Source organism: Macaca thibetana, chromosome 2 (genome assembly GCF_024542745.1).
Source record: "Macaca thibetana thibetana isolate TM-01 chromosome 2, ASM2454274v1, whole genome shotgun sequence".
Classification (NCBI taxonomy): Eukaryota; Metazoa; Chordata; class Mammalia; order Primates; family Cercopithecidae; genus Macaca; species Macaca thibetana.
The window spans coordinates 150,882,167-150,895,488 of NC_065579.1; the positions used below are offsets into that span (position 1 = coordinate 150,882,167).

At 47.8% G+C, this 13,322-nt stretch overlaps 1 protein-coding gene across 8 annotated transcripts in view; it reads left to right on the forward strand.

Annotated features, from left to right (window-relative positions):
- The window catches only part of MYLK (myosin light chain kinase), a 220,829-nt gene that overhangs the window by 174,747 nt on the left and 32,760 nt on the right, over positions 1–13,322 (forward strand). For 7 of the 8 annotated variants that reach the window (XM_050781565.1, XM_050781570.1, XM_050781566.1 and 4 more), the window contains 4 exons: positions 1,978–2,280; positions 8,612–8,644; positions 8,742–8,835; positions 10,374–10,577. In XM_050781565.1, coding sequence (XP_050637522.1) covers positions 1,978–2,280; positions 8,612–8,644; positions 8,742–8,835; positions 10,374–10,577 — 634 coding nt within the window. Of the gene's footprint in view, positions 1–1,643; positions 1,873–1,977; positions 2,281–8,611; positions 8,645–8,741; positions 8,836–10,373; positions 10,578–13,322 lie in introns of those variants that run through there. The other variant, XM_050781573.1, reaches the window with a different exon arrangement.

A 13,322-nucleotide genomic window follows, 5' to 3' on the forward strand; every position in this document is an offset into this window, starting at 1 on the left:
TTTTCAGCCAAGAGACATCTGTTAACAGGGTAGGGTACAAATCTGTAACAGGGTAGGGTACTCTTCTGCAACACCCATTTCTCAGTTTTCTTTTCTTGACCAAAGCAAAAGGAAGATCAGTTGGCAGAGTGCATTCATTTATAAACCCACACGACTCCAGCCGTGGCCAATCACATGGTTTCCAAGCAGCCTTCTCTGGGAGGAGTAGTGGGTCTGTCTTCCATCCCTCTTTAGGCTTTTTTACTTCCTTAGCTGGGTCTTGAGAGGACTTGAACCACTTGTCTTTAAGAGAGTTTAGAGTAATAAACATCTTAGCCAAAACCAGAAATGTTTCAAAAAAGGCCAATATATCTCTCAGAACAAACAGTTTTTCTAAGAGAACATATTAAACAGCCAGCGAAAGTGGTTCACTTTCACAGGAGGCCTCTGGCATGACTGGCAGCACTGGGAAGTGGCTCTGTCACAATCCCAGAATCATTCCCAGGGCTTTGGTTACTGGGGATAGACAGTTTCTAGGCAGCACATTCTGAGCTGGAATGTGGATCAGCAGGGCTGGGAGAGGGGACAAGAATGAATATGAGTATGAGTATATATGTATATACATGTATACACTTGCAGATTTTTCTTCTCCATATACACAGGGTCATTTGCAGAAATTGCCTTTGGCCTTCCTGCCTTGCTGGGGGTGGGAGAGTAGCGGTCAAGTACTTTATGTTTGCTGACTTGACGCTTGCAAAAACCCTAAGAGGTAGGAACATATTGGCACCATTCTCTGAATGAGAAAGTCAGACAAACAAACCAGTTTCAATTTGCTGGGACTGACATAGCTTAAAAGCATGGTTTCAGTTGCTAGTTTGTGAGGCTTCATGAACTCAAAAAGCATTGGGGGAGATGAAGGGTTAATGAACACAGATATCTGTAGCTAACCAACCATCTGCAAAAACTAAATCTGAAAAATAGGAGAGTTTTGCTCAGATAAGCAACTAATAAAATCAGCAAAACTCAAGAGCCTCATTAAAGTATTGGCTACCATGATTTGACTTGAAGTTGGCAGCACTGCTAGTTCTGAGGCCAGGTCATCTGAATGAGAAGGCAGCCAGCCAAAAGGGCCACTTCTTATTTGTATCCTCAGCTCATTTTCTGTCCATTAGTCAGGGATGGCTGTGATTCGCTATTGTGGTTTGCTTTTGAAATTATTTATATCTCAACAGCCCTCTGAGAATAAAAGAGGTAGGGTAGGAGTAATTTTTAAGTATATAAAGTTAGAAATAAACTCCTACAATAATCTTGACAGTAATGACTAGTCAAGCCAGCCACTCTTCTAAGAATTTCTCACAACCACCTGTGATGCAAGTGCTGTTATTCACATTTTACAGATGGGGAAACTGAGGCACAGGGCAATTAACAGCTACTGTGTGGGGACAGATCCGTGTTCAGACCTGAATCTGTCTGACTTCAGAACAGAAACATTGTGCTATACCGCCCCTTGCTGGGGCAGGCATTTCTCAAGACCCAGAGAAAGTGGAGGCAGACCCCTAGTTATGTCACAGGTCATTGGCCAAGGGCCTGAAGGACAGACACACACACTCAAGCTGAACTGTCTCTCTCTCAAAACATGTTTTCGGTGGGAAATAGTCCACGCCTTCTTGGCAGTCTCCTAGATCTGTTTACTCTGACAAATATGTTTATGACTTGAGCAAAGTACAGGAAATCATGACTTGCATGTAGACTGGAAAACCAGCAATAAAAAGGAGGGGCACCTTTTTTGGAGCAAATAGTTATACATGGGGCTTTCGGTACAGGTGGATTTGTACGTAGCTCTAACTGTGATATGCGGATGAGGGAAGGAGACGCAGGACCAGGGACTTCAGAGTGAGTTCTCTAGGCTGCCTTTCCCCAGTGACACAGGTAATTCAAAAACTTCCTTTGCCTGCAGTTCTGGAAAGTGTGGGTGACGTTGTGCTTCTCTATCCCCAGATAAGCCAGACCCCCCAGCTGGCACACCTTGTGCCTCTGACATTCGGAGCTCCTCACTGACCCTGTCCTGGTACGGCTCCTCGTACGATGGGGGCAGTGCCGTGCAGTCCTACAGCATCGAGATCTGGGACTCAGCCAACAAGACGTGGAAGGAACTAGCCACATGCCGCAGCACCTCTTTCAACGTTCAGGACCTGCTGCCTGACCATGAGTATAAGTTCCGTGTACGTGCGATCAACGTGTATGGAACCAGTGAGCCAAGCCAGGAGTCTGAACTCACAACGGTAGGAGAGAAACCTGAAGGTAGGCTGCCTTCACTTCATCAGTGGCTTGAAATAAATATGTATGACTGACCTTGTGTATGTAAAGACTGTACTGAAAGGGGTGAAGAGGAACTGAGGAAACATTAATGATGACTGGCAGGGTCTTTTGGGGTCTTGGTTTCCAAGACAGTGATGTTGAGCCATTCTTCAAAAGTATTAATACTTTGGACATTTCAAAAAACATTGAACCAGCAGTTGTGGCATGCTGCCACCAGCGGGCGATGGTGTGTAACTCAGCGGCACACCAGGAGTTCAAGTAGGCCTCACGTTCCTCTTCCACCTTCCACCCCTTCTCTCCTCCTCTTGTATCCATAGTTGAGTGTCTACTTGGTGTCGGATTCTTAGGACACAAAGATAAGACATGGAGCTTAAGATCTAGGGGAACAGAGGTGTGTATGGCTAACTATAATGAGAAGGGATGCATGGTATTATAGCTGGGTAAACAAAGAGCCAAGGGGACATAGCAGAATGCATGGAGCATTTTTCCCTGGAGACCAAGGAAGGCTTTCTGGAGAAGGTAACACTTAATCTAAGTCTTGGAAAGTGGGATAGGATTCTAAAAGGCACGAAATATAAGGAAAGGCACTCTACAAGAGGAAACAGCATGAGCAAAGGTTACAAAGCAATGGCAGTGTGTGGCATTTTCAGATGCTCGTGTGTGGCCAAGGCATATGTTGTGTGAGATAGAACAGGAGGAAGTAAGGCTAAAAGGGCATTTTAGGTGAAGTTGTGAAGTTCATCAAAAATTCTCAGGCAGGGGATCAGGAAGATTAGATCTGGTTTTTGGAGAACTAGGGAAAGAGCAGGGCTTTGCTGTTCACAGTGCAGTTGTGGACCAGCAGTCTTAGCATCCTGGAAGCTTCTTAGCAAGCAGATCCCCCAGGCCCTTCTGGGCCTTGACTGAAAATGATCCACTCCTTAGGGGATTCAGAGGCACACGAACGTTTGAGAAGCACTGGAGTGGCGGGTGGGTCAGAGGAGATGAGACTGCAGTCAGCCATACCAGATGGGCCTCTGGGATGACAGTCCAGGAGAGGGATGAAAAGGGCATGAACTTCAAGCCTCGGGAGGTAGAATTGACCATACTTGAGGACTTTTTGCATAGAGAGTTGAGGAAGAGAACTGAAAGATTCTAAGATGACTTACAGTTCCTGGCTGGGGTAACTGAACACAAATTCAAGAGCCAGCTAGAGGTTTATTGTTAAAATTCACCATGGCTAGCATGTATTGAGCACTTACTCTAAGCTTACAATGTGTTAATCACTTTATATGCATCATTTCATCCAATCTCAATAGCCCAATGCAGCAGATACTGTTATTACCCTCATTTTACAGATAGGGGAAATGAGATTTAGAGGGGAGAAGCTACTTGCCCAAAGTCACAGAGCTTGTCATTGGCGAGCTGATGCTTGAACTCAGAGCTGTCTGTCCTGAAGCTTGTGTTCCTTTGGTTAGACTGAGGGAAGAGGTCAGGCTGCCTTCCACGTTCCTGACTTGAGTGACTTGGAGGTTACATAACAGGGAGTCTGGGAGGAGAGGGGAGCTGTGGTTTCAGCCCTGCTGAGTTGAGGCATCTGAGGGATAGCCAAGGGAAGGTGTCCTCAGACATTGGGTCTAGAGCCCAGGAGAAAGGTTTAAGCTAGTGCTGCAGGCTTGGAAGTCTTTACTATTTAATTAATAATTGAAACCATGGGCATTGATAAGGTTACAGAGAGTGTGGTAGAGAAAGTCAATACCAATACCATGAGGAAGGAGCTTGCAGTACCAGGAGAAAGGACTGAGAGGGGAGAGAACCAAGAGGAGGCTGGAGTCTCAAAGAAACAGGGGAGGGAGAAGTTGCAAAGAGGGCTTCATAAACTGCATCCAATGCTAAATAAAGATGAAGGAGATGAGGACTCAGAGGGTCTTCGGATCTAGTCCTTTGGTTGATAGTGATATTTGTGATCAGTCTGTAGAGTTTCCACTGAGTGAAAAGACGGTTGCCCTGGTTAAGGAATAAATGGAAGAAAGAGAGGCCAGAAGCACGGAATATTATTTCAAGAAGTTTTGTGTGAAGAACAGGAAAAGGACATTGTAAATTTAGGATAAGAGGCCGGGCGTGGTGGCTCACACCTGTAATCATATTGAAAAGGCAGTGCTGATTAACCCACACTCCACGAAGCCCAGCTAATGTTGGCTCTGACCTTCACCACTACCACCACAGCCACCGCCACTCCTGCCTCTCGCTCTTCTACTTCGTCCTCTTGCCTCATTTGCATCCCTGTTTGTACCCTAGCCCTCACCTCACATTCATTCACCATGTGTTCTGTGCCCCTCCTGTGTTCTAGGCACTGCCATAGGCACTGGGGATACAGTGGGGGACAAAGCATGGGTTCCCCATGGAGCTCCAGTGGCTTCTCTGTGCTGGAGCCACTCCTAAGACTAGGGTCCCTGAATTGACACTGCACTCCCAAACCCAAGTGCACAGAGCCAGCACCTTACCACGGCCCCGCCCCCTCCCAGCCCAGCCAGGTCTTCAACTGTACTCCCCCTCGAATCCTGCTGTCACTCAAATCCACTCCATCCCTGCTCCTAACCCCAATTTGTTCTAGTCTGTATAACTGTTAGCAAAACAACTACTGTGACTGATGCTTCTTGCAGAACTGGGGCCTCCTTGCAACCCCCAGGATAGTTCAATATATAAAGTCTGTACCGCTCCTATCCCAAGCTGCAGCTACGCCCTGGCCTCAGAGGCCGTCTCCAGGGCTTGGGTGCCCTCTAGTGTTCTCTGGGTGTGCAACAGTCCTTGGCTGCGGGAAGGGACAATTCTCTGCCCGGGGGACTGACTGGACTTGTGCTGTGTGAGGGTCCTGAGCACTCAGCTGACCCTCTCCCAAACACTCCAGGGTAACGAGACTCTCATCTGTTTGCAGAAATATCTCAGAACTATCCTCTAAATAGCCTTCCACTTAGCTCATGGATCTCATAGCTCATTCGGAACAGATTTTTTTTCTTTTTTAAGTTCAGTGGAAGACCCTTCTGCTACAATTTTAGCCCCTTCCCTCGTGGAAAGACGGAAACGAGTTCACCTTTCTCAACAACGCTTTATGCACCAAGAGCTCCACTAGTTGAACTGTGGTCTTTCCTCTACTTCTCTCTCATCCTCCCCTTGTGGTCATTTTGCCCCTCAAATAGAAGAGAGACAGGACAAGAAGTGAAAAGCAGAAGGGGATGTAGCAGCCTGGAATCTTTATCTTTTTTTAAGAGATCAGGTCTCACGCTATTGCACAGGCTGGACTTGAACTCCTAGGCTCAAGCATTCCTCCCGCCTCAGCCTCCCGAATAGCTGGGACTACAGGCACTTGCCATTGCTCCTGGCTTAGTCCGGAGTCTTGATCCGAGTTTCCTGCAGCATAAAGGAACACAGTGCACTAGAAAGAGGGGCTGGAATTCCTTGAGAATGATCTAGGTCCTTCCCCCAGAGCATTAGCAGGAGAATCAGACCTGCCACAGACCGCTGGGGTGAGAGGCGAAGGTGAGGCGTGGATGTGGACTCATGAGTGAGGCCAGAGGCTAGCACTGTGACTGTCTACCTGGACTCACAGTGACAGGCAGGGGCCAGCTCTAGGACTGGATACTCCCTTCAAGGCACGCAGGGAAAGGCCCCTCCTGCTGGGCCATTGGCAAGACTGCTCCTCCTGACACCGGGCCAGGAAAGCTGCCCTCTCCTTTCCCTCTCACTCTGCTGCTCGGCATACACTGGTCTCCATGCCACGCCAGGAAAATGTGGCACAGAATAAGAAATAAAGGATGCCTCAACGGGTGAACCACTATATCAGGCAGCAGCACCACAGGTCAAGACAGGGGCCTCCCTGACAGTAAATAGGATGATTCCGTGTCGAAGACCTAGTCCAGTGACTGGTCCACCTGGTGTCCCCTCACTCATTGACTCCAATATTTGTGCTTCTGTTAAAACCCTGTTTGTAATACCATCACCGAACTAACCTAAATGTCTATTGAACATACTTATTATTCTAGTGGTACCTCTCATGTGTGAGTTCCACATCCCTCCAGCCTTCCTCCTGTGTGAGGTAGAACACTAAATGGTTCTCCCAAGGTGCAGTTGTCATGAGTTGATGAAAAGTCCGAAACCCTCATCTCACCCTTGGCAATTGTGTGATTCTCTTTAAAGTTGTGTCCACTGTAGACTTCTTTCCCAACCTCAGAGGCCTCACTTTTCTGATTGTCTTAAGATGTAGCCCTTCCCTTCAGTGGCCTTGCATGCCACCTCCAGCTCCACCGTGGCTTTCTGACTGCCAGCAGCCAGAGCTCCGGGGCAAGCACCCAGGGCGCTCTCAACAGCTACCCAGTACTAACCCCTGTTTGGGGCCCATGCACACTTTGCCCTGTGACAGCATCTGACAGCCCGAGCAGTAGATTGAGGAGCTGCTCTTTCTGTCTTGGGTTTTAACTATGTACTTTAGGGCTCACCACCCTAGAAGGCAGAATGATCAGATTCTCCTGAATACTAACTCCGTTCCTGGCTTCTAGTTGCATTGCTCTCAGGTCATCCTTTCCACCTGTGAATCGGACAATGCCACTCTTCACTCTCCAGCATGCAGATTTAGGAATGTTGATCAGTTAGGCCCACACCCACATCCTGACAGTAACTGTGAAACCTACCTCTGATCCTTCAGCTAGACTCTATCTGCATATCCCTGTCTATCTCATCCTTTTTTATTTTTCCATGGCAATTTCCTTTCTGTGATTATAACATACTTCCCAACCCCATTCATGTTTAGTTTCATTTTTTTAAAAAAACTAAGCTTTGTCAGCGGCATCTTAAGAACTCTAAACACACACTCCCATTCACACTCACACACTCACACAGGCACACCCACACTCACACTCATATGCCCACCCTTACACACTATCTCTCTCACACACACACACTCACACTTTAAAAATCCTTTTCCTCCCTCTATGCTTTCTCTCCTGTCTTTGTTTTGCTTCCTTGGGAAACCTCCCATTCGTTGTCCAGCTGTCAGCCGAGACACAGCCCAGACGATGGCTGAGGAGCACACAGCACAAGACGAAGCATGGTATCCAGAGCTAGCCAGGGCCAGAGACATCAGGTGCAACCCTTCCTCTTACAGATGGGGAAACCAAGGCCCAGGAAGGGAAAGGCAGTCAGCCAAGGTCAGGTGGCTCGATTGTCAACAAACAAACCTGTATCAAGGCAAAGGAAGGCCTGGAGCTCTGAAGTGGGTGTGCTCTGCTGGACGCCCCCCTGTTCCGGGGACCCCCTCCTGTTCCCCAGACCCCTCTTCCCTCCTGACACAGCCATGGGAGCAGCTGGCGTGACTGTGTCCCTCCCCGCCTGCCTCACAAATACCTGTTGGTTTCATTTGTGTGACGTTACTCACCCCCTTGTTGTATTCCATAATTTCCTCTAAGACACAACTCAAAGGCATTTCTTCCAAGAATAATTGCTGTCACTTACAATTGCCCCATTTTGTGTCACCCTCCTCTGTTGTGTATTTACTTTGAACCAACTAGCCGGGAGATGTGGCGGGCGCCTGTAGTCCCAGCTACTCAGGAGGCTGAGGCAGGAGAATGGTGTAAACCCGGGAGGCGGAGCTTGCAGTGAGCCGAGATCGCGCCACTGCACTCCAGCCTGGGCGGCAGAGCGAGACTCCGTCTCAAAAAAAATAAATAAATAAATAAAAATAAAAAATGTGCGTGATTATGATACACTTTGTAAATTGTTACTTCAAGTATATATGTTTTTGCCTCTTGAACTAAATTATAAGCTATAAGAAAGGAGAGACCATGCCTTCTGTGTAATATGTTTTGAATGCCCACAATAACTGATATTCAAGATGCTTGGTCCAGTGCTGGGATGCCATCAACAATGTTCAACAAATGGCTACAAGGATTTGACACTAGAAGCAATTAGCAGTTGCTGACTTCTGAGCCAGGGGAGAAAGAGACTGTCACAGTTGTGTATAGGTTCTGAAAGTCAGGAAGGGTTGGATGAAAGTGGAGAAGGCTATATCTGGGGACCATGAGGCTAGAGAGGATGGGACGGAGGGGAGACCTGGTGGAGAAGTGGAGCTGAGTGGAGGGAGGAGGCTGGCACCTGCCATTCTGCATCAGGCCCTATTTGCTGTGTGGACTGACCAGCCCCAGGGGATGCCCAGAGCTCTGGGCCTGGTAGTCTTCTGCCTAGGGATGCTGAGGCCTGGCAAGGCCCCCAGCACATCTTATTCTCAGTGAGCCTTCAGTACTAATCACCTGTGTCTTCTCCGTCCTTCCTTGTGCCCTCCCAGAGCCAAAGGATGAAGTGGAGGTTTCAGACGATGGTGAGTACAGCCCCTGTCCTTAGGTCAGTCTCTTGGGGTGGAGGGAGCTGAGTGGGGGCATCTGAGGCTCACACCAACCCTGACCCGTGCCCCACAGATGAGAAGGAGCCTGAGGTTGATTATCGGACGGTGACAATCAATACTGAACAAAAAGTGTCTGACGTCTACGACATCGAAGAGAGATTAGGATCGTAAGTGGAATGGGAAGTTGCCTCTGGGCTCCCAGGGTGAGGGGTGGTGTGGGTCTCACAGTTAGATTCAGTGCCTCAGCTTCCTGTTGCTCCCTGGGCCCTGCCTCCTCCCCAGACTGAGAGTCCTGCAGGACCCATGAAAGCATCACTCACCCAGGACTCTCTGCAGAGTTGCCCATGCGGTCCTGCACTGTCCCAGCTCTGCAAAGGCTGTGGGCAAGTCCTTCCTTTTCCATGCCTCTGTTCAGAGCCCAGGACTAAAGTGAGACACAGGGAGGGGAACAACACTCACTGGGGCCTGTCAGGGGAGGGCGGGGGGTGGGGGGAGCAGAACATTAGGGAGAAGAGCTAATGCGTGTTCAGCCTAATACCTAGGTGGTGGGGTGTTAGGTGCAGCAAACCACCATGGCACACGTTTACCTATGTAACAAACATACACATCCTACACATGCACCCCAGAACTTAAAAAAAATAATAAAATAATTTTAAAAATAAAATAAAATGAGAGGACTGGATCAGTTATCTTTGGTATCCCTTCCATTTGATCCACAGAAGTCAGTGGAGGCTGATCGGTGCTCACTGTAAAGCAGTGCCTGCGTTAGTGCTCCATTAAATGCGCAGCAGTCATCTAGCTCCCTCATGAACTTGGTCGCACTGCTTACTCTGGCTTCTCCCTGGGGCGTGGAGGATAGAGTGCGCTCAGACCCCAATCCTGAGCCAAGCTGTTCATCTGCCCCTAGCCCTGTCCCTGGAGGAATAGAAGAGGTGGGAGAGAAAGGAGTGGGACTCCATTTGTATTTCCAGCGGTTTCTGGGAAATGAAGGAGTGATGCAAACCGGGTATCAGTATCAGAAAGGAGTCGGTGCCATCACAGAGGAGCCCCACTCTCCCCTCTCTCAGCAATGGGAAGCAGGACCCTGCCTGGGCCATCACCAGGGGATCAGTGGTAGGGAGTGGAAGGAAAGAAGGCAACTGCTCAGTAATTCTCTGCATTTGGGAAGGGCTGTCTCCACCCATCTTCATGGGTTCCACCACGGGGAGGAGAAGAGATGCCGTCAGCCAAGGTTGACAGTGGGTTTGTCAACATTAGAAGTGTGCTTCAAAGGCTAGGTGTGGTGGCTCACGCTTGTAATCTCAGCACTTTGGGAGGCTGAGGTGGGAGGATTGCTTGAGGCCAGGAGTTTAAGACCAGCCTGGGCAACATAGTGAGACCCCATTTCTACAAAAAAAATGTTTAAAGATAAGAAAAAACAAATGTGCCTCATTGCTCTAGAGCAGGAGTCTGGGCCTTTCATAAAGGCCTATGTCTTAGATTTTATGGGAGATATGTCTTTGTCACAACTACTTAGCTCTGCCACTGTAGCGCAAAAGCTGCCATAGACAACATGCAAACAGCCAGGCAGGGCTGTGCTCCAATAACACCTTACTTATAAAAGGAGATGGGCCAGATCTATCCCATGGGTCATAATTTGCCAACCCCAAGTGAGTGGAAAGCTGGGCTAAATGTGGCTTTTCTGTCTTCCTCCTTTCATTTGCAGTGGGAAATTTGGACAGGTCTTTCGACTTGTAGAAAAGAAAACTCGAAAAATCTGGGCAGGGAAATTCTTCAAGGCATATTCAGCAAAAGAGAAAGAGAATATCCGGCAGGAGATCAGCATCATGAACTGCCTCCACCACCCCAAGCTCGTCCAGTGTGTGGATGCCTTCGAAGAAAAGGCCAACATCGTCATGGTCCTGGAGATGTGAGTGGCTCACTGCCAGCAGCCTGGGCACCGCAGGGAACCCCCAAATGTGTCTCCCCTACTGCCCTACCCCAGCTACCTCTGCCCCGAGATGGAAAGCACTGCAGACAGGAGTGTGATATGTAAGCTGCTCACCAGCCATACAGCCAGGCCTGACCAAACAGAACCGAAGGTCTGTGCACAGTGCTGGCGCTGAGCCTCTGAGCACCAGCCCAGCTGCAGCCCTGTGCTTATTTCCAAAACAAACCAGCAGATCTTTGAGGACCCTGGCACTTTTCTCGCCCTCATCTCCCCATGAAAGGGGCAAAGCTACCCCTAGGCTTCTTGGTTTCATTCAGGGTCATTCTCACCTGAAGTTGGTTTAGAATCAAAGGGGAGGGACAGGGCGGCTTCCTGACTTCCCCATGAAAGATAAGCGGCACCCCGGCTTGGGGCTCAAAATCCAGGATGGAAGCCTCGCTCTGGTCCTCAGTCCCCTCCTGTGTCTCCGCATGTCCCCGGTCTACTCTTGTTGGTACTGTTTTGACTTCTCACTCATTAAAGAGTGGTGCTTTCCCTGTGGGGTTGTACAAAGGCAGGGAGATGGATCAAATGACCTCCAGCCAAGGCTTTTCCAGAATCCATTGTTTCTTCTGCACCTGAATCCTCCACCTCCCTCACCTCTGAGCTGCTGGTGCATGTGTACACACACACGCACGCACACACACACACATACAATCATGCACACTGGCGTCAGCAAGCCAGGCATCCCCCACAGCATCTGCATTCTTAACAGTTTCCTTTTTTATCTGAATTTTTAGAATATATGCTACAATCACCTCAAAAAATAGTAGGAAATACACAGTGAAAAGTCTAATTTCCACCATTATTCCTGTTTACCCTTTCCTAAACACCACCACCATCACCAACACGAACGGACAGTTTTATTGGCTTGTATCTGTATCCTTCCAAAGTTTCTTTACGAAAACATAAGTGTATAAACACACACACACATATATTCTTATTTTCTTGCCTTTTAACACAAAAAGTAACTTCTTATACTCACTATCATATACCTTGCTTTTTTAGTGTGGTTTGGTTTGTTTGTTGTTGTTGTTGTTTGAGACAGAGTCTCACTCTGTCGCCGAGGCTGGAGTGCAGTGGTGCCATCTCAGCTTATTACAACCTCCACCTCCCAGGTTCAAGCGATCCTCCCACCTCACCACAGGCTCACACCACCTTGCCCGACTAATTTTTGTATTTTTGTACAAATGGGTTTTCACCATGTTGCCAGGCTGGTCTCGAACTCCTGGGCTCAAGCGATCCATCTGCCTCAGCCTCCCAAAGTGCTGGGATTACAGGCGTAAGCCACCACACCCAGCCTACTTTGGTTTTTCAGCGAATTGGTATGAGAGTTAGTCCCATCTCACCACCAAGTGAGCTTCCTCATTCTCACAGCTCTGTGGGGTTTCGTTGTGTAGAAAATCACAATTTATTTAAGCAGCCTTCTTTTGATAAGAGATTGGGATTGGGCGATTTCCAGCCTTTTGCTTTTACAAACAAGCATTGTTTGTAACCTTGTACCCACATCTTTTCACTCATGCCTGTGAATATCTGTAGGATAAACTCCCAGAAGCGAGGGAGGGCTGGATTAAAGGGTATGCACATTTGAAATCTTTAGAGATATTGTGAAATTGCTTTCCACATCCTTGAAATGCTCATCCTCAACTTTGGGGGTCTCTGTCCTTTGGTGGGGGCTCTATCAGCATCTTGGAATTCTTTCCCAGGAAAGTTGAAGCCAGTAAGACATCCCCAAGCTGTAGATATGAGTGGAGTATTAGTCTTTTCTCTCCCCTCATGCCATTAACATTCTGGCACACAAGTATTTCCTTTCGGTATGTGTTCCTTAGGAAAGGCAATAGTAGTTACGAGTGTAGGCTTGAGTCAGATGAACCTTACTTCAAATCCCTGCTCTACTTCTAACTTGTTATTTGACCTTGAGTAAGTTATTCTATTGTACCAATCCCTAGTTTTATTATCCATAAATGTAGATACGATGCCCGCCTTCATGAACGCTGTGGGATTCAATGCAATAATGCATATAGGGCACAGTACTCTATAATGGGGAGTTATTGTTAGTAGTATGATACATTGACTTTTTTTGTATCCTGGTTTTTTTCCATTTAAAAGTACTTTTTGAGCATTTAACTTCCAACAAGGTGTTGTGGAACAAATCCTCCCTAGTATTCAGGAAGCCTGGCCTCAGTTTCTGCTACTGTTGAGTCATGATTTTACAATTGTCAAATCCTACCAGCACAAAGAAGTACTTGGATTGGAACAGTCAATCTCAAGACACCCCTTTTGGTTATAAAATTCTACTATTTCGTGGAACCATAAAAGATGTGCTGAAGAATTTCCATTCATATCTTAAAATCTACATGCAGCCCCAAATTCAAATGTTCCTGCCCATTTTCAGGAAATACATAGCCCATGTCTGTGGCCTCATTCTTTATACCCTCACAATAGCCCCGTGGGCTGCATCTTTTCACATTTATTCTAGAACAGGTTGCTTAGTCTAGGCAGTGTGGGCATGTGAGGACATGTGGAGAAATGTCCTATCTTTAGAAGTTAAACCTTGAGCAGGTTCTTGAGAGGGTACAGGAGTCACAGGGCCTGGGGAAGGCTGGGCAGCAGCACCAGTGGGCAGAATACCATACTTAGCTTGGAATTGGAAGTTGGCAAGCTGGATGGAAAAAGCAAAGAGAA